The 21749-nt window shown below is 32.5% G+C and overlaps 2 protein-coding genes across 8 annotated transcripts; one reads left to right on the forward strand and one right to left on the reverse strand.

Annotated features, from left to right (window-relative positions):
* The first annotated feature begins 3441 nt into the window (after nt 1-3441).
* Nucleotides 3442-8171, forward strand: LOC129899595 (uncharacterized). 7 transcript variants are annotated; one of them, XR_008769557.1, is made up of 4 exons: nt 3442-4377; nt 5021-5077; nt 5267-6928; nt 7748-8171. XR_008769557.1 is itself a non-coding variant. In XM_055974602.1 (2 exons), exon 1 carries the CDS (start codon nt 3555-3557, stop codon nt 4371-4373), a length of 819 nt encoding a protein of 272 aa, XP_055830577.1. In that variant the 5' UTR covers nt 3442-3554; the 3' UTR covers nt 4374-4377; nt 7748-8161. The 7 variants fall into 7 exon arrangements, 2 of the variants coding, with proteins under 2 accessions (XP_055830577.1, XP_055830578.1); XR_008769556.1 differs by having other exon boundaries at nt 5021-6928; nt 7748-8170; XR_008769558.1 differs by lacking the exon at nt 5021-5077 and having other exon boundaries at nt 7748-8170.
* A 3112-nt stretch (nt 8172-11283) lies between these two features.
* Nucleotides 11284-12550, reverse strand: LOC129900667 (S-adenosylmethionine decarboxylase proenzyme 4-like). The gene has a single exon (XM_055975682.1). The coding sequence runs from the start codon at nt 12455-12457 to the stop codon at nt 11447-11449; it is 1011 nt and encodes a 336-aa protein (XP_055831657.1). The 5' UTR covers nt 12458-12550; the 3' UTR covers nt 11284-11446.
* Between the last annotated feature and the right edge of the window lie 9199 nt (nt 12551-21749).

Consider the following 21749-nt stretch of genomic DNA (forward strand, 5'->3'; position numbering starts at 1 on the left):
ATGAATCGTTTCCCTACTACAGGTATATATCTCCATTTCTTCACTTTCCTTTTTTTTTTTTGTTTTTACCCAACCTAGGAACTTTTAACACTTTCTTTTTCTCACTTCAACCATTTTTTTTTCTTCATGTTTAGCCTTAGCATTAATTATTTTTTTTCTAAATTATTTTCCAATACTTGACACTAAATATCAATTAATAGGAGTAGTATGGTAAAATAGTCATGCCAATTATTGTTTTCTTAATGAGTGTGCCAACTTTTAAGGGACGAAATAAATGAAGTTATGTAATTTTGGTGCAAGAAATGTCTATGATCGTATATTTGTGAAATTTATGTGCCCTTACTATCTCGGACTACTCCTTTAAATAGCATGCTTGGAAATGATACTTAGGAAGGAACCAATTCTGAGAAAGCAAGTAGATGATTTTGGATGGAGTCCTCTCCATTTGGCCGCATACTTGGGCTCTGCAAAAATTGCTTATTTTCAGATAAACAAATGGCTTATGAAACCATCCGTGAAGAGAACATAACAGCTTTTCATTTAGAAGCCATAAATGATAAGCAGGAGGTTATTAAAGAGATTGTAAAGCAACAGAAACAGACGGATAACTATTACTACTCTACTACTATTTGTGTATACGCTATATGGGAAAAATCTGGAGAAAAGTGACTTTTTCGTTAACCAAAAGAACATGATTTAAATACTGCCTCCGTTTTATATTTATTTGACCATATTGATGTGACATTTCCTTAAAGAAAACTTTAATTAGATTTGTATTTCACTAAATTAACTTTATTACTGATGTTTTGTAATTCTAAATTTGATTACTATTACTTTATATAGTTATTTAACACTACGGGTAGTGTAGAAAATAATTAAAAAAAACTCTCTTCATTTGCTAAAATGGGTAGATAAAATGCAACTTGTATTTTGGATATAAGGGTCAAGTAAAATAAAATGGAGGAAGTACATATGGAAATATTCTTTGATTCCTTTCCAACCACATATGGTAAGCAGGGGCGGATCTAGCATGTAATTAGGGGGTTCATCCGAACCCCCTTCGGCGAAAAATTATACTATTTATACATGGTTAAAATATTTTTTATGTATAAATAATAGATGTCGAACCCCCTTCGGCTAGTTCGTGTGTCTACTTTTTCAGATTTTGAACCCCCTTATTAAAAATCCTGGGTCCGCCACTGATGGTAAGTATATAGTTTCAGTCCGATATATATAAAACTACTTTGTCTGAGTACTGTCCAGTTAATTTTAAAGTTAAATTGTTAATTTTTCAATTATGAAAAGATGACCTTTTTTAGGATGGACTTAAAAGAAGTATGTCACATAAATTGAGACAGAGGAAACAATTTATATATACATTGCTAGATATTTTTTAAAGGGATAATTATTGTTATACTCCAAAAAAGGAAACTATTTACCATTGGATACCCCATTACTTTCATACCCCTTATTTTTAACTATCTCGCGCATTTGATACCATGAGAGTATGTTATACTTTGACGGTATCAAGAAGAAACTGCTTGATAAATCGCTTGATACCATCAAAGTATATTATACTCTGATGGTATCAAAAAGAGGAACAAGGGACTGGCGTAAATACACATTTGATACCATGAGAGTATATATATACTCAGACTGGTGTAAATACACATTTGATACCATGAGAGTATATATATACTCTGATAGTATCAAGAAGGAAGAGACAATGCTTCCGCGAAATTGCTTGATACCATCAGAAGATATTATACTCTGATGGTATCAAGAAGAAACTCCTTGATACCATCAAAGTATAATATACTCTGATGGTATCTATTAAGAGAAGCAGTGATGCTGACGTCAGCATGACATCATGCGCGAAGTTAAAAGGGAGAAAGTGGGGTAAGAGGGTAATTAATAGTTTGGGTCATGAGTCTATTAAGGATAAATAGCTTGGGTTGAGTCCAATTTAGATAAATAATTTCACAATTAGTCTATTTTGTGTAATTTTTCCCTTTTTTAAACCACAATGGTGTACTTTATGTATACAAATATATATAATAGAAGATTCTTAATTATATATGTAGATGTCATTACGAAAAGATGGTTAGAGAAGACATGGATGATGGAAGTATGGAAAGAAAGAGCAAACACACACTTGATAGTAGCTGCTCTCGCGGTGTTTGCTCTTTCGCGGCTGGCTTTACTTTTTAGCTAATAAAAATGTATCCTTAGGTCATCTAGTTTACCAATATAGTCCAAGTAGATATATTATTGATATACTAATATAGTGTATATATATGTAAATTATGCATACATTTATATGTATGTGTGAGAGAGAAATGCTTGTATTCAACGATCATCAATGAAGTATTTGGTATTTCGAAGTTGAATGTTTTGAAAATATTACTTTGTTACTGTTGACAATACAAAAAATTAAAATATCAAAACATATTCACCGAGAGGATTATCCATTGAATAAATGGTACTATGTTTTATGATGAAATGTATCACCATGACACTTGGCATGAAGAGTATAGATTAAATAGGGGTATTTAAATGAAACCCTAAAATCGATAAGTCAAGTAAATTAAATCCAGGAAAAAATTGACGTAAATTTGGTTTAGTATGATTTAGTCATAAATTTTTAAAATGTAATAATATTTGATTCGTTTTGATGTTGACCAAAAACAATAATTCGATCAAACCGTCAAAATAAACATACTCATTATTTATATGTATTTTATATGATTCATAATGTACATATAATTAGATTTGATTTAGTGATAAATCTTTAAAATGTGATACTATTTGGTTCAATTTGATATTGAACAAAAATAATTGGATCGAATCGATGGTGCTTATTTCAAGTCCGATAGTTTCATTTCATCAAACTGAAGCTATCGAGTCAAAAAATCAATAGCAAATGTCATACAAATATAATATTTTATGAATTTAAATCTATTAAGATTTTATCTTATATAAATTATTCTTTATTTGAGTTTTGTAACATAACTATAATATGTTTAATGTTAATTTCTTTTGATACTCCACTAAATATAAATAAAATTATATTTATTAAATTCTTCCTTATTAGAATTAAGTAGAGAAAGTCTTAATATTGAGAATATAAAAAATAATTAACATTTTAATTACCTATATTGGAACTATTAACATTTTAATATTTCCTTATTATAAACTAAATTTCCCATTGAAACTTTTCTAACACACTATTCACATGTACAATTTTTCATTTTAAATCATGTGCGATACTCTATTTAAACAAAAAATATCTAATAGAAATATTTTACTAACGTGTTTAGTTACTCGATTAAAATAAATTATCAAAATGAAATTTTAATCCTTTCCATATCTCTAGTTTAAGTTTTCTTGAGTATGAAATCAAAGAATCTTTGTTATAGAGCATTTTATTTTTCAATATAATTCGAATTCAAATTTAGGAATACCACAATAAAAAATAAAAGAAAGTTGATGGAGGTGTATTTCTTTAGCGCAACCCTACACTGGGATCGGAACATTCAATTTCCACCCGGAAAATGTCAAAATTGATAGCATCGTCCTTGCTCGTATTTCTATTCTTCCTAGTTGAGTTTTCTTCAGTATTCTCTATCAGGAGGGATGCAAGTCTTCAAGACAAATATACCTGTAGAACTACCGTTCAAGGAAGATATTTGATTGCTGATGATATGGGTCAAGTATGTGATGCACTCTCCATTGATCCCTATTCTCGCTGCTGCCGTGGGAAATCAGATCGATTTTCTTGTAATGGTTGTAATCTCGTTTCACAATGTTGCAATTCCTATGAATTTTGTGTTTCCTGTTGTCTCAATCCCTCCAGGACACAAAAGGATCTGGCTCTAAATGTCAAGATATCTAACCCGATATCTGCAGGGACGTATTCCAGTATTTTTGATTTTTGCACGGGAAGATGTCGTCATAATTCAGAAAGTGTGGTTCATGAAAACGCTTATCTCAGTGAATTTCATCATTGTTTCTCTATACCGTCTAATTCTTCCTCTGGTGGTGCTTCTGGTGTACAAACTGAAGCGAGGCTGGCTGGTATAAGTATTGTGATAGGAAGACAAGGTGAATCATGCGATTCGGTATGTAAATCAAGTGGTCAATCTTGTGTTCCTAACAAATTTGTATTGCTCAATCAGTGTGAAACCATGCATAAGTACTTGAGCTGCAAAGGTGGATGTTTGGCAAGTGTTGGAGCTGATCAGCCTGCTGAAGTAGTTGATGATGCTCCCAGAGATCTGAACCCTGGTGCCTGCTTGTACACTTCGCAAGCATCGGTGCTATCTTGTGAGGGTTCGCATCAGCATACGAAGAGGCTATGCCCCTGTGCATAGTGTGGTGAATTTCCCATCTCCAATTTTTTCAATATATGTGTATTACTTTCCTTTTTTAGTCTGTTTCGAAAACAATATCACTTTATATATCTAGTAATTCTTCAACTCCAACATCCAACATGATATATTTATGACCACAAGATTCAAAAGTATTCCTTACTTTTTAAAATTTTTGTGCAAGTCAAACTAAGACACATATAGTTCCTTAGGTTTATAGGAAATTACTTAGGAATCTCATTGTAGATTGTTGGATTCCTGGTCATTAGACTCGGAGTTTATCCATGACTAAAGTGTACTTACTGTCGCCCAAGGATGCCCCCTCAGTTAAGGTTCTGAAGCTACAATTTCAGATGATGCTTGAAAGGGAGAATGAGTAGGACAGTCTCGAGGTCAATTCTTTCCTTTAGGAGAGATCCCACCCCCTTCTTTAGCTCTTGTTTTTTCTATATGATTTCCTACTTGTTCTCGATGAACGAATTGGAGCTGCTAAAGAATCAGCCTCTTACTCTTTAACGGCAAGCGCAGCAACTGCTCTGCAAGGCGTTCGGAGTTTGTTGGCTCTTTACATTTTCCAAATATTTATGGACAAGTTAGTTGTTTATTCTGGTTTTCTTCCATATCTGATTTTATTTATTTTTACTTATCAGCAGCTTATATGACTTAATGTTTACAAGCTTGGGTATGATCATAACTTCCACTCTCATGTAAGATTTTGTAATATACATCTACATTTGAGGCCTTCCTTTCCTTCCATATTTTCCACCAAATGCATGTTGGAGTTGTCGTTCGTGCCCCTTTATGTTTCTTACTGATGCCTCTTCCATTTCAACTGAGTGGAAACTCCTGGAAGTCCTTCTTTTCAAAGTGATATGTTTCTCCTGGTTGATGGTCAGAAAAACATGTTCAACTTGTGGAAATCTGCAAAGAAGGGGAATCCTGCTAAACTCAAGATGCTTCCTATGTCAGGAGAATGTAGAATCCTATGTCAGGAGAATGTAGAAAATAATAGCCATTTACTTTTGCACTGTTAAGTGACTGGCCAGTTGTGGCAGATCTTTCTGAGTATGACTGACCTGAAATGGGTCATGAGCCTACACTTAAAGCTGTGCAATGCTGGAGCAATGTGGGGGACAGGGGAAGGCAGAAGAAGTGGATTTATTCCAGCTTGTATATGGTGAATTGTGTGGAGAGAGAGAAATGCAAGGTGTTTTAAAACAGGAACAGCTCTATACAGAGAATTAAGATGAATTGTATCCAGTCTTTGTATTTTTTGGTGTAAAAGAAACTATGTAGAGGATACTGAATCATTACTAGAGTTTGTAGAATCCTTGTAGAACAAGTTAATTCTTTTACTTTTCTGAACTGTAAGTATGGTGCCCAGCATTTGATGAATACAATGTTACCATGCTTTTTTTAAAAAAAAAACACTCCCTGGAAATTTCTGGCGCTGTCCACTTCAGCTTAAAGAACATTACCATAGCTGCAGGGGTACTATTGCAGCGTAGAAAAAGGTAACAGTTATTTTCCATCTCTTTCTCTCAAAGGTAGCACCTGTTGCACGAGTTTATCTTTAGTTTTAACCAGCCCCATGTGCTGCCACTCAAGTCAATCTACCTTGAGAGGAACATGTGAAATCTGCTTCCAAGGCCATCTAAGCTGTGTTGGATTCCTGCCTTTAAGTCCCAGCAACAAGATTTAACAATAAATATACCTGTCTGGTGTCCAAAAGAATATTTGTATCATCCTCCCTTCCTTGGCATACCTGCAATAACAAAAGAAAATTGTTCAACCTTTAAATTTTTCAATCATTTAGCTTTCTCATCGTACTTATATGCAGTCCTGCTTCTGTGGAATAATGAACATCTTGCTTCAGTGTCTTGCACTATCTGGAAGAAGTCTGGCCATCACTCCTTAAGTAGATTATTCCCTATCCATGTACTATTCCAGAAGGAAATTATTCTACCATACCTTAAAGCTGATGCATATGAAAATTCTTGCCATTGACCTCTTATGTGCTTCTGTACATCATATCCATGACGACCAGTTTCATGGAGGTGCTCCATATGTTCATTCAACAACAACATACCCAGTGTGATCCCACAAGTGGGGTCTGGGGAGGGTAGAGTGTATGCAGACCTTAACCCTACTAGTTCCATTATTCCACGGTTTTATTAATCCATTCCTCCACAATGCTTCTTCCTCTTCTGAATATATTCACGATGTTTCTTTCTCTCCTGAATACCTCCACAACCATTTTGATTAGTAAATTTTCATTTTGCAGCCTCAGATTTTTTATGCTCAAATTACCCCCCTTTTTTATTTCCTTGATACATTGTCTGAGCTTATCAAATTAAATACCTTTCTTTCTTTGTTACCTTGTACCTTCTAATATATCTAACCTTTTTCCCACCTTCATCCTAATTCGGAACAATCTCACCACATGTAGGCAATGCATCTAATACACTGTTGACGAGCACCAGCCTTCCAACCAAAGAGACATTTGGTGGGACTATTTTGTTCAGACTTTATTACCATGGGTTTCATTCACGAAACTGGTATAATTTACTGTGTAATGTTTTCTTCTTTCATTTCTAAATTTTTGGAGACTGTTATTTTCTTGTTCAAAGAAAATGTTTTGTTTTTCTCTTTTTTGAGTACGCGTTAATGGGGTGTATGATACAGTTAGCTAATATTACTCTAGAGAAAAGGAAAAAGGTGCATGTGGCTTGGAGTTGAGGTTCAAATCATATTCAGTCTTATCAAGATTTCTTAACACCTTCCTCCCATAAATTAGAGATGCCATTCTCGCTTAGCTGTGCGAGTTCAAGTTCTCAGGATCACTCCCTTGTTATTTATTCCCTCTAATATATTTTCTATGCCATTCTCTTCTTCTGAATAACAGACCTGCAACAGCTCCATATTGACCTAGCGACTGCTACAATTAACTGAACACATTGTTGTTATCCTCTCCTCTCTTTAGGTTATTATCACAGCATTCAAGAGACATGAGTTAGTCCATGGAGGCCTAACATCACACTAAATTTAGCATCTTCTTTCCCCTATATTCCTTCTTTCCAATCAATAACAATATCGTAACTGACTAGAAGTATTTTTTTGTGAAATGTGTTCATCCTCGTCTCTCTCTCTCTTTGGAATCCTTAAGCAACTAGAGAGCTCTCGTTGACTGTTTGGTAACCATATTCTTGTGTAGATTCTCTACTTTTTGTTATACGGCTTGTATATGGGAGTTTTTCCCAAAGTGATAAAATAATTTCCTTTATGGAAAAGAAGAAACATTCATGTTGACTACTCTAAAAAACAAGACAAGTGCTGACTTGAGTGTAATTAAAGTGGAAGGTGACTTGATATTGTAGGTGCAAGATATGATTCCTGAGTGGAAGATAAAGCAGATAACCACGGAGGTATGAACTGGAAATAGGGGCTGATTTGTACATCGAACATTTTTGGGTTGGAAGTAGCAAACAAGGCTTCTGTTTCTTAATTCTCTTACAGAAGAAAATAGAAGCAGTTGAATCAGAGAGAACAACCCCACTCCAGCCCCAGCCGTACATACAAAGAGAATAAAAGAGGCAGATAGTTATCAGATGATGATGAATGTGAAACAAATGTACAGTGATAGACTGAAAAATAAGTAATATGAACATATCAGAATTTTCTTAGTAGATGTCTCTGTTGCTCTATAGATGTGTTTGTTGGTTTCAACTTTCAACTAGTTCTTGATGTTTTTTTTTTCTTAGAGATGGACAATTTTTATCAGTAGTGTTCTTTCAAGCATCTCAACGTTTTCAAAACAGTGAGCTTATTGTTTAATGAATTTAAAATAGTATGCAATTCTGAGTTTGTAGTTGCAGATAAAAAACGACAAAGAAAGTTGCAGATCAAAAAATTGAAATTCAGGGTTTGGAGTTTAATCTAACATCTATCCTTTATAATTTGGGTTAATGATGTCATTCAGTTATATTACTGCTTGTAATTGGCCCATCAGATGGTGAATCTTTTAGACAGGCTTTATTGTGATAACTTCTTTTGGAGAATCACTTTAGCTGTGGAATGGGGTTTCTTGAAGAGGCGTATCTGATGTGGAAAGCATTTTGCTTTCGGCAGCTGTTAACTGTCCCTAATGATGTAATTTCTTTTGTTAGTGAAATCTGGCTTGTGTTGTATCCTTTGCACTTTATGGCCAAAACTCAATTGTTTTATTTGATAATTCTCGTATTTTCATCTAATTCGATAGTGTTTGAATTAAGGGAATTATAGCTTTTGATGTGCAATTTATCGATCCCTGGAACCACATTTGTTTATACGTATATGTGGATAGATAGATAGTGATTCTTCCTCTCGATGATAAGGGACGGACAGAGGATCTTCTTTCATCGGAATATCCGATTCAGAATGTGATATCGAGGTTCAGATTATTTGGAAAAGAGGTCGATCTTAGCGGAGAACATTTGAATGGTTGAATTGATGACTTTGTGTAGATCTCTTCGACTGAACCTAAAGGAGACTTTGATACTCTAAATATCTTACAGGCCTCAGCCTTCGATTCTGTTTGCTAGGTACATGATTTTCTCTTTCTCACTAATGTCACCTTATTTTAAATTTGTTTCTCAATCATCAAGTTTCGTGCAGATAAAACTGTCAGACAGTCTCTTCCTTTCTTGCACTACTTTCTTCTTCTGTTGTCTTATGGATTTATACTTGAATTCTCTTTGAGATGTGTGCTCCATTTGGAGCCTCTGGTGCTGCAAAAGGTCGCTTGTTCATATGAAGATGAAGATTGTCTAGGCACAATATTTGTTTGCTGCTTTAATGCTTCCTGTCCCTGAGTCCAATGAAAAGTGTTCTACACTGCAGCAAGAAAATATATCTAGTTGATTCCTCGCTTTAGCAATTTTATTTTCTTTTTTGGAGCAACTTTTCTTTTAATGTGTAATGTTGACTGGTTATATCTGCCACGGCAGATACCTTGAAGTGCTTTTTGATCCAAAGCTTGCTACTTAAGTACCACTTTATTGGCTCTAAGAAAATCATTAAGCTCTATTTATTTGCCAGGGTAGGGCGCACTTGTGGCTTTGGTGAAGGTTGCTCTCTGGTCATTTGAATGTTAGTGGCTGCGTTCAAGGTATCCACCAAATTGGGGATGCTGGAATAATTGTCATAGCAAGAGGATGCCCTGAACTCAGTTTATTGGATGTGAGTGTTCTCCAGGTATGTCCACTTATACTTGCTCTTCTACAGTCTGATAAACATTGCATTGATGCAAAGCATTTGCTCGTATGTTTAACATATTTAAGTTCATTTGGCAATTACATAAATTGATTAGGTAACAACTTTAGTTTCATTACAACTAGTACTTAATTGATATAAGCTTAAATTGGCTGATTCCTTATGAATACCAGCAGTTGATAAGCGGATCAGAAATATTTATAAATAAGCACCATATATAACATGCAAATATTGCTTTCTTTTAAAAGATAGTTGAAGGAGCAAAGAATTGTGTTTTTAATGTTCATTCAGCACTGGACATTACCTAAATTTCGATAGGATTTGAGGGATATGGCCCTGGTGGAACTAGGTGAAGGATGTCCCTTGCTGAGGGATACTGTGATGTTGCTCTGTCGTCAAATAACAAATGAGGTTTAAGTTATCATGTGAACAAGTGTACCTTGTCGGAAACTTGTCACACGGTCTATTGCCCTTATGTTAACGCTACTGGAGTAGCCCTTGACATAAAGGCCTAGCGTTGTCAGTTTTGTCTTTCACTTCTCTTTATCTGTAATGTTCTTTCAGTGTTTTTTTTGGGTCTAAATCTCACAGAACTGTGCTAGTAGATCCACGTTATTACACTCTATATGTTGTTGTTACTATCAAGGTGTGGGGTGTGGTGGCTTGTATCCATTCCGATGTGTAAAGTTGTTGAGACGGGCATGTCTTGTTTTTCGGACTGCATCCTACTGCCAAAGTCCATTCTTGTCTTATGTGCCTTTCCTGCATCCGCATGGATTAAATGCAGAGGAGCAATACTGAATTCATAATCAAGGGGTGTTTAGATTTGGGTAAAAATCGATTAAATAAATCAAATTTTATTTTTTTTGGTTTGGTTTTGCATTTTAAAAATCGATAATATTTGGTTTGATTTTGTATTGTTTAACAAAATCAAATCGAACCAAAAAATTATATACATATTTTTTATAATTATATATACATAATATATTATTTTTATGAATAATTTTTTATTCAAAAAATGCAGCACTCTAATGGAAAAGAGTAAGGACATGATGCATATTTTATTTAAGAAGCAATATTGGTAGTTTATATTGTTTTGTACATTTGATCAACTAACAATATAATCAGGAAGTTAAACATAATTGAAATTTTAATATAAGAATTATAAGATTCAAAATGATGTGAAAATAATTCATGTCATTTTGATTGAATCATTGTTTTTTTTTCTCTCTTGAATAAATTGTTTCCCTTATTTTCGGAATGATTAATAATCGAATCAAATCCAAATTTAAATATATTATATTTTGTTTGATTTAAATTTATTTATAATTTAAAAATTAATTTAATTTTGGTTTTGATCAATAATCAATCCAAATCGATCCGCTAACACTGATAAATGTAATTAGCATATTTGATTTGTTTATGTGACAATTTGACCCATGCATGAAGATGAATGTCTGGAATCTGGACGTTATCGTGGCTAAGTACTATTCGTGTCATTAGAAGCACGCTTAGGCATGGGAAGGTAGCCTTATGCATTTTTATATTTCTAATACGTCATCAATACGTACCTCTTCTCTCTTTTTTCAAATTAAAAAAATAAAATAAAGTCGAGATAACAATTTCTGTTTGAAAAGTTAGGAGGGAATTTGATTTTCACCCATATTAATATTCACAACAATTTTTTAAACTAAACTCTAAACAATTAACATTTAAATAAAAAAGACAAGTAAAAATAGTAGTCCTTTACTTTCACCATATACTTTTTCAAACCTTTTCACGGCAACGAATTTAGAATTTAAACTCCATATATTCAATACTATAATTCACCTATTGCCTGTCGACGTAAAAGTTTGAAACTCCACAGTTCCGGCACCTGGGAATTCATCGATCGTGCAACTCCGCCGTTTCATCCCTAGTGGTTCAACTGCTTTAACAATTCTGGTCCAAATCTCGCTGCTCCCGCTCGAACACGTAGTCGACACTGACATCGTCCCCGGTCGGAAAACCTGAACCACCTTCTTCATAATCCTAGCAATGTCGTCGTCATCGTAAATTGATCCCACGCACTCATAACTAGCGTAACTAAAACCGTCTTCCGGCGTCACATGAATCGTAGAGTAACGATCTTCGTCAATCCCATTCATGGAGTATCCACAAGGATCAAAAGCAAATTCACAAATCAAAGCATTCGGATTGATTTCTCCGATTCCGGTTACCTCTGTCATCTGTTTTCCGGTTGTATCTGGATTTTTAAAAAACTTCCGGGCAAGTACCCGGTCGAGATCTGTCATACAAATTTCCACTGTGTACAGATCGTTGGGAATTGGAATTGGGTAAAACTTATCACAAGCAGAAAAAACATGCCATGAATGTGAAGTGAATTTGGAAGGCATAACAGAGGCTTTTCTGTAGCAAAGATGATTAGGCAATTGATCCTGCAAATAAGAAATTTCTTCTTTGAAACTTGTATGTGGGTACGGTTGTGCTTTTGGGAAAATGTAATTTCCTCGAGTGTACCTACACTCTGTAATGATAAGTCCCATTTGACATGCGAAGTGGATGAACGGACGGATCGATTTCAACAACTGGGTAGTACCACAAGTTTTGATGATTATTTTGGTTGGGTATACAAAGAGGCTTGATTCTGATAGTACGTAAGAATCAAAATATTGATTTGAAACAGCTGACACTACGGTGCACTGCACAACATGTAATACTTCTTCCAAGGAATCAAAATCCAATTGCCGGAAACCTCCCATTTCGATGGACGGATCGTCGCCGGAGAAGTGTAGCTCAAGTCTCTTCTCAAATCCTTCAAATCCGGAAGCAGCCATTGATGAAATTAAACTTCCAACTACAAAAATTGGCTAGAAACGGGAATTAATAGTGGAAATTTATGTGGAAATGTTACTATACTTTTTTTTTAAAAGAAGTTGGATGTGAAGGTGACAAAAACTGGAACAGGGAAGTAAGTCTATATAAGTGAGGAAGATTGTGTATGGGGATGGGGAGATTGAGAGTGGGGGAGGAGGCGCATGCACTAATCTAAGTTGTGGTGTAGTAGTGGGATCATAACTTGTCGAGTATTAAATATGAAGAAAATATTATTGGCAGTGTCACCCCCCATAGAATAGTCCTGTAAAGCGTAATTCAAATTTAATCAGAGCTTCATATAGATATCGAACACCGTACTCAAAAAAAAAAGAGAGATGGGAGACATGCGGATGAGGCAACCAAATATATTAATGATCGTAAGCCAAAAACTGAATACAAGATGATGGTTGTATTTTGCGTGAGAGATCTTTTTTTCAGACAACATAAATCCATATTGTTATTGTTCCTCCAACATCTCTAAAAAAAAAAAAAAGTTTCTCATCTGACATCTGGTGCCATGCAGTTCGCGTAGCAAGGACTCATTAATTAAAGTGTTTTCTATTATTTTTTTAAAATTTATTAGGGCTAAAACAGGAAATATTTGAATAAAAGCGAAGTAATATACTCATCCTGCAATAAACATCAGTAACACTTTAATACTTAAGTACATTTCCATTTCTCGACTTTTCCTTTCCCGACAAACTATTTGGTAATAAGGTTTTTATTAGAAATTAGAAAAGGTTTGATTTGATTTCTTTCTTAAAAATAAATAAATATTCATTCTATCCCAATTTATACGTACAATTGGCAATTTTTAGTTTTTTGAAATAAATTTTATATAGTTGAAAACTGTGTAAAAAATATTAGAAGTCACAATAATTAACAACTTCAATATTTAAAAGATATATAAAAAAATTTGATTAACTCTCAAAATTCCAATTGTGCCTCATAAATTGAAACAAAGTGAGTTAAATTCTATCAGTAGCAATATTTTACTAGACATTATTACTTCATTCTTCTCGGTTTAGTTTATCTGACAATATTTTCTTTATAATTCATTCTAAAAAGGAATAATAACTTTCTAAATTTTAAAAGAATAATTAAATGACTCATATAACCCATTTATTAGAAGCTTTTATAGCTACACAATATTAAACAAACTTAAGATCATAAATTGTAAAAATCATATATTCGAGAAGTAGAAAGATCAATTACAATGGATCAACATTCCACCTAAAATTCAAACAATTTATATTATAATAGATTCATAATATACCAGGTCACAATTTTATAAAAATATTCTTTGGACGGACAATAGGTGGACAATTGTTGACAAGTCAAAATACCGCAATTGTTGTACTTCACCCGTGCATTAAAATGAAAATGACTAGTATAACATTATTAACTATTCTTTAAAGATGAATAAATAAAAAAATGTACATCATTATATATATTTTATTCAAAAAGCTAAATTAGAGGGGGATTTGGTTATATCTAACATATACAATATAATAAATACATATATACATATATTTGGATCGTTGACAATTATAGAGACCAAGGTACACTCGTAAATCACGTGGTGTCTTAGAAGAAGAGGGACACAATTATAAACAAAAGTGCTTGAATGCATGACAACAATTATTGGATATATTAAGCTATGCCAAAGGCATGCAAAGCCTTACATATTAGATGTTCTCACATGGAAATTCAATTTTTATACACTAATACTCTCTCCATTTCAAAATAAGTAAATTGCTGAGATAATGCATAATTATTAAAAAAAAAATAGGACATAGATTAAACACCATTTTTCACTTTTGTCCTTTGAGTTATTCTCAAACTATTCTTGAAAATAAAAATAATTCAAAGTAAAATCATTAATATGAATAATTAACTCGCTTGAAATTATCAGATAAAAAATGTAAATGAGAGGCAAAAATGAAAAAAATTTCTAATAACTCTCTTAAACTTTGACAATTCACTTATTTTGAAATACGAACAAAGGCCTAACAATTTATTTATATTGAAATGGAGGAAGTAATATATTTTTACACAATGAGATCATAAGATAACTACAAATTAAATAGTTACGGTGTCTAAATACACTAATTTATGACTTATTTTCTTATGACTTACACCTTATTCTCTATTAATTTATACTCTAATCTCTTTGCTTCATTATAAAACCAACAAAAGATACTTTTTCTAACAATATACAAAGGGCATGGTGGCTGGCATACCCATATATTAGTGACCACATCCAGCCACTGTGTTCTGCATGCGCACCAACAAACCTCCCTTACAAGTCTCATACATCTACACGTATTACCCATCATCCACATACATTATAGTATACTATACATCTTTCAATTGCATCTCATCCCCTCTACCAAAAAGCATAGTATTAAAAAGAAAAATACTCCACTATATATCCTCCAGAAAATTAGAAACCCATTTTTCTACTTATTGTTTTATAATATAATAGTACTAAATATATTTAAAGACTATGTAGGTTCTTTTCTTATTTTTTATTTTTAGAGGAGATGTTTTGATTGGAAAGATGAGAGGCTGGCTATAGGTGGTTTCAGAAAAGGTAGATCAAAAAAGTATTGGGCAGAGATGAGTAAATGAGAAATGACGCAATTTTAGCTTATTGAAGACATATTTTTAGATAAAAAGGTTGTAAAGGACGTGAATTATGATAGGGGGTTAGTAGGTAGCACCGTAGCAGTGTGTCGTCTTGTTATCAGTCCATACTAGTAGTGGTAGTATTACTCTGATAGTTTCTTGTCAGTCGATTTTTATTATAATTTGTTGTTACTTGTACTTTATCACCATTTATTATTTCTTATACTTCCGTTACTTTTTTTTAAAAATAGCGATTTAACTTGAAGATAGATATAAAATATGCGTACATTTTTTTTTTTTTATAGATTCTACTTTGTGGACTTATATCGAATATGCTATTATTATTATACTATGTAGGTTATTTTTTAGGTACATATATACATGAGTGAAGAAAATAATCCGACAAGGACTGTGCATTGTACCAAGACATCATCTAGACTCTAGTGTATGTGTGTCGACACTCGACACTACATAAGCCCACCAATGGCCATATATAGGGAGCCTTAATACTACAAAGTGCATTTTTGTTTGTTTGATCATAATCAGTATGTTTATTTTGGGACATTGGGCTTAAATGGATAAGGATGCAATTACATGAATGTTGGAGAGACTTACTTTAGCCGCCGTATGTAATCCAATGCTTGCATGCGCAAATTTTCTCGCATTTTTGTATGACAACATAGAACATGTTAGCCTTCGGAATGCCTCAATTGATTTAAAAAGTGGTCATTTACACATAGTGGTAAAGTTAAAATTTTAATTAAGGAATTCAAAATTTTAAAAAGTAGATACATGAACTAGTTGAAGGGGGTTTGACATTTATTATATATACATAAAAAATTATTTTAATTATGTATAAATAATATAATTTTCTGTCCAAGAGGGTTCATCCGATACCCCCTAACCACAAGGTGGCTCCGCCACTGTTCATACGGATGACCTGAAATCGATCCCCCTTCAATAAGTGCTCACCCGAAGGACAAAAACTGTAACAGAGATTGTAATGGTACGGATTATTCTGGAGTTTTAAAAAAAAATATAAAACATATATTTTTCATTAGGTGTAATTGAATTTCTTTTGTTGGTATAGTAATATTTTATGGTTTAAAAAATAGATTTAACCTAAAATTATGAGTAAATAAAAATAGCTATTGGGTCATTTTTAAAAATATTTAGTACTATATACAAACAGAGAAGGAGCAAGCATCAGCATTTTATGAGTACCTACTGTTCCATGCGCGCATATTTTGTGCATGTGTGGTGCCCACCACTCTTTCGATTGGCATGTGCAAATAAGATCAATTTAATTTTTAATTAAATGAACTAATCAAATTAAAAAATTTAAATTAAAACTACATAACATGATTACGTGATAATTGTATTTATGAAAAAATGTAAGTATATATATAGATATAGATAGATTTAGAGTCCCCCTGGATTGATTGAATTTAAATAGCTTTTAATCGTTAAGTTTTGAAATTGTTTTTTAAGTGTTGAAGCTGAATATATGAATAAACAATTATGTGTTTGGATAGAACTATTTGACCTGAAAATAAACCGTTGATTGTTTTTGGTAATTTTTTTTTATTAAATGTTAAAATGACCGAAATAGCTTTAAAACTAAAAATGAGCATATTATTGCCATATTTTATAGGTAAATCAACCCAAACACAAATTAATTTGTGTTTTAATTAAAAATCAATTATAGTAGATTATTTTTGTTAAGCATAAATTATTTATTGAAATAACATATAAATAATATTTTGGTTAAAGTTAATATATTCCTCCATAGTTTTGATTTTTCGTTCCGCTTTAATAAAATGATTTTTAAATATATTATGTGAAACAAAATAGTGGTGCAATCTAAGCCTAATTAGTTTATTTTAAGAACACAAAATTAAAAAATTTAAATCTCAAAAATCTAAGTTTGTCACTAAGGTGTAATTGAATTTGGACACATGCATTGCATAGATATTGCCATGCTAGACACTATTGGGAACAAGATGCAAAATTTTAGGGTTTTGAATTATTTTTGAACTGCACACTTTACACATCATTAAAATTAAGACTCTATCCTCATACCTTTTCTATATATAATAACGATTGATATGATTGTTAGAAACGTGGAAGATTTATCGATCGAAGCAGGCAAAGACATGTTTTGAACTTTCAAGTAGTATTGTTATTATATTGTCGTTAATTCACAAGTACAATGTTATTTCTTTGTTGCCCCCACAGACATGCAAACAACATTATACTTAGCGGGTTGTTTGGTATGAAGTATATATTAGAGAAAATATTTAATTTGTCTTAATTTATATGTTATAGTTTGAATTTTAAGAGTTAAAAAATTTAACTTTTTTTAATGAGTGGGACATGATATTTTTAATTTTTTTTAAAAATGGAATTTACATATTTGAAAACTACGTAAAAAGTAGTATAAGTTGAAATAATTGAAAATTCAAATATCTAAAAGTTTTATATGAAAATTTTATGGTCAAAGAGACTTGTTTGATTTAGAAATTCGAAAGGTGTCACATAGATTGCGACGGAGAAAGTACTACATGTATTAGCTTTAGTATTATTTCATTCCTTATTTGGTAGTATTTTCAACCTATTTATACGTACCCCTATTTGGTACTATTCTTATGCATAGTAAATCATTACACTAACAATAGGGGGTACTATTTCTATTATAATACACCATATTCGCTTAATTATTCATGAAGTATACATTGACTATTCAATTTCGATTAATTCAAAATCTCCTCTAAACAGTCTCAAATTTTTAATATGAAATCATCTTGATATTTCGAGTCTTTTGATATATAATTTACTCAAAATAATTCACGTTTGCGGTAGGTCGAATTTTAAAAAGAAGAAGAAAAAGGACAGAGCAACAACAGTAGAAGAAGAAGACGACGCTGAAGTTACGTAGCCATTTTTTTGGGGAAAAATATGGTCGAATGATCATTTTAGGTAAATTAAAAAATTTAACTAAAAAAACGATATGTAAAGTTTAAGAACGGGCACTTTACATAATTATTCTATAATATTTTTATCTGAATTTTTATTATTACTGTGTTATTACTCAAGAGCGGGGCTAAGTAGGGGTTTGGAGGAGCCCAGTACATTTGTACTAAAAAATTAAGTAAATATACATGTATATTAATTTGTGAACCCCAATAAAATTAACTAATAGGTCAATGATAAGGAAGGTTCTCACACTAATGGCTCAGTGTAAATACTAGTACTGCTAAGTGCTAACTCTCTCGATGTTTGGTTCAACCTTACACGCCAAATGATTTCTACCCTAGCGTTTTATTTCTAATCTCTTGTCTTTACGTTTTCCTTTAATAGTGGAAACAAAAAAATAATTAAGAAAATATATGTGCTAGTTTTTCAATTTTGTGAACCATATATCAAAATTAGGTTTAGCATCGACTAGTAATTATAGGCTCAACTGCTCAAGGCGTTCAAGGAGGGTAGTACAGTTCTCGCCAACAATATTCACGATGTAATATATATATATATATATATATATATATATACCGAACCCCTCAATCAAAAAATAGAAGGTTAAATTTGAATATTATGAATATATACTCTTTAATGAAGAGGTTCATTTGACTTAGACCTTTTTTTGCAGTAGCTTTTACAAGTTTTTCACTCCTTTTTCTATTTAATGTGTATTTAAGCTTTGAATATGTTGTTGGACTTGGGCCTTTTTCACTCTGAAATGAGTAATTGGGGCTGAGCATATAACCTATGTAAACTTTACCTAAATCCCATAATGGAAAAGTTTAATTACTATACATCCCTCATTGTATCAAAATTACCCGATTTCTCATTTTTTTTCAATTTTTCTGATACATTAGTTATGTATCTGATACATCAATTTAGCTGTAGAATAATTAATGAAGATCATCTATTTATGGATAGTATTGTAATATAAGGTATGATTAGTTCTTTAAATCAATTACTGATCTAATCAATGAGATTAATTTGGTTAAAAAAAATAACGGTTGTGTACATGAAGATTCAAGCCCAAAAACCGAGCATAAATTCAAACCAAATTCGATTTCATTTTTTTTCCAGTTTTGCTGATACATAAGTTATGTATCTGATACATCAACTTTACCTGTAGAATATTTAATGCATATCAGCTATTTATGGTTAGTATCTTAATGTAAGGTATGATTGGTTCTTTAATTGAATTACTGATCTAATTAATGGGATTAATTAGTTAAAAAAGCAACTGTTATGTTCATGAAGATTCAAGCCAAAAAACAGAGCATCGTCTCGAATGAAAAAAATAGAGCATCAATTCAAACCGAAGTCGATTTTAATTATTTTTTCAATTTTGCTGATACATAAGTTATGTATCTGATACATCAACTTTAGCTGTAGAATAGTTAATACACATCAGCTATTTATGGATAGTAGATTGAGATAAGGTATGATTGGCTTTTTAAATCAATTACTGATCTAATTAATGAGATTAATTGGTTAAAGAAGGCGACAGTTATGTACATGAAGTTTCAAGCCAAAAAACAGAGCATCGACTCCAAGAAAAACAACAGAGCATCAATTCAAAACAAACGTCGCGTTTCATCAATTAATCGATATGAATATTCCGATACTACTGAGATATTCTGGAGTTTGGCAATCCAATGTTAGTTATGAACAATACAAAAGTGATGGAATCGTTGTCAGTGACAATGTATCTTACTCAAATCTAAAAGCAGCAATCGCTGCTGAATTGAGTGTGGATAAATCAGTGAAAATATTGAAATCCGATACATCATTGAAGGTAACTCGTCGCCAATATATATTCGTAATGATATGAGTGTTAATCTTTACATAGAGTTGAAGAAGAAAGAGCCTGGTTTCGTAAATTATCCCCTGTGCATATCAAGCTCTGATAAAAAAAGATGTGAGATAAAATCATTCGACAGTACATCTGGAGCAATCGTTTGTGCCGAATTAAACGCGAATGAGTCCCAAATTTTTTGTTAAGAAGAATCTGGTAATGTTGCAAATTGTTATATAGCAGAATTGGATTTGACGAACTACATCGCTGATACAAATGGTGCGGAAGTGAAGGAGAATCAATTTTATAAGGACAAAGTAACTCTAGTTGACGTAATGACCAAATACAAAATCAATAATGAATTTAATTTCAAGATTAAAAGATCCGACAGTAAACGGTATGCGCAGAGTCTGTATTTGGAAATTTTGGTTTTGGATATTATCAAACAGTATGTATTAGATACATATGAATGTGTGTATCTGATACATGCTTAAAAAAATTATTTTTTCCTATCATGATACATCAAAACTCTATTTCAGTAACTCAGTTAAAAAATGATCGTAGTTATACTTTTAAAAAATATTGTTGTCAGTATATATCAGATTCATATGACTGTGTATCTGATGCATGTTTGTTTTTTGTTCATGATACATACTAAGAAGCATGTATCAAGTACATGCGTTAACACACTTCCTATCAGAATGTCCCTTTGTTTGGTGATATTACATATGAAAAAATGTTGGTATGATACATGTCATTTTTTTTATAAAAATGCAGTTATGTGTTAATATGTTGTTCAGACGGCTGTTGTTGGAAAATGAAAGCTTCATGTTGGAAAAAATCCGATATATTCAAAGTTAGATATTTTAATAGTGAACATTCATGTGCACTGAGAGATAGAATTTTCAATAAAGTTCATGCTACAAAGTCTTTTGTTAGTGCATTCACAGCACCTAAATTGATTAATCATAAAAGAATTCTCACCCTTAATGATATATGAGAGGATATTAAATCAGCGTATGGAATTGATATTACCTATCAACAGGCATGGCGTTCAAAAGAGCATGCTTTGGAGATGTTAAGGGGAAAATCTGCTGATGGATATAGACAGCTGCCTGTATACATACATATGCTAAAAACCGTATATCCAAATTCGTACATAAGTATGCACAAGTCACCAACTGATGAGTTCATGTATTTATTCATAGCGTTAAGGCCCTTGATGAGGGGGTTTCAGTTTTGTCGACCAGTAGTTGTTGTTGACGACGCGCATCTTGATGCACCTTATAAAGGGACGTTTGTATCAGCTAGCATACATGATGGGGCAGGTATTACTTTTTGATACTATTGGTTATTGAATAACAGTGTGTCGTCTCATTTGTCATGTTTGTTGTGAATCGAATGAATTCTAATAACTATTATATCGCTATTATTGATTTTTTAGGTTGCATATTGCCGTTGGCGTATGGTGTTGTTGATACAGAAAATGATGCATCATTGACATGGTTTTTTTGGAATTTCAAAAATGCATTTGGTGAGAGGGACAATATGTGTGTTGTATCATATAGAAACGAAAGCATAATCAAGAGTGTAAGCATGATATTTCCCAATGTTGCTCATTTTGCATGCATATGGCATATATGGAAAAATATGTGTACTAAATACAGAAGGAGCAAAGCTGTACTAAGTGACATCTTCTATTCAATGGCCAAGGCATACCGAAAAGATGAAGTCGATAAATTAATGGCCAAAGTTAAAAGAATCGATCAATGGGTGGCACAATATTTAAAAAATGCAGGATACGAAAA

This window comes from Solanum dulcamara, chromosome 8, assembly GCF_947179165.1.
Source record: "Solanum dulcamara chromosome 8, daSolDulc1.2, whole genome shotgun sequence".
Lineage (NCBI taxonomy): Eukaryota > Viridiplantae > Streptophyta > Magnoliopsida > Solanales > Solanaceae > Solanum > Solanum dulcamara.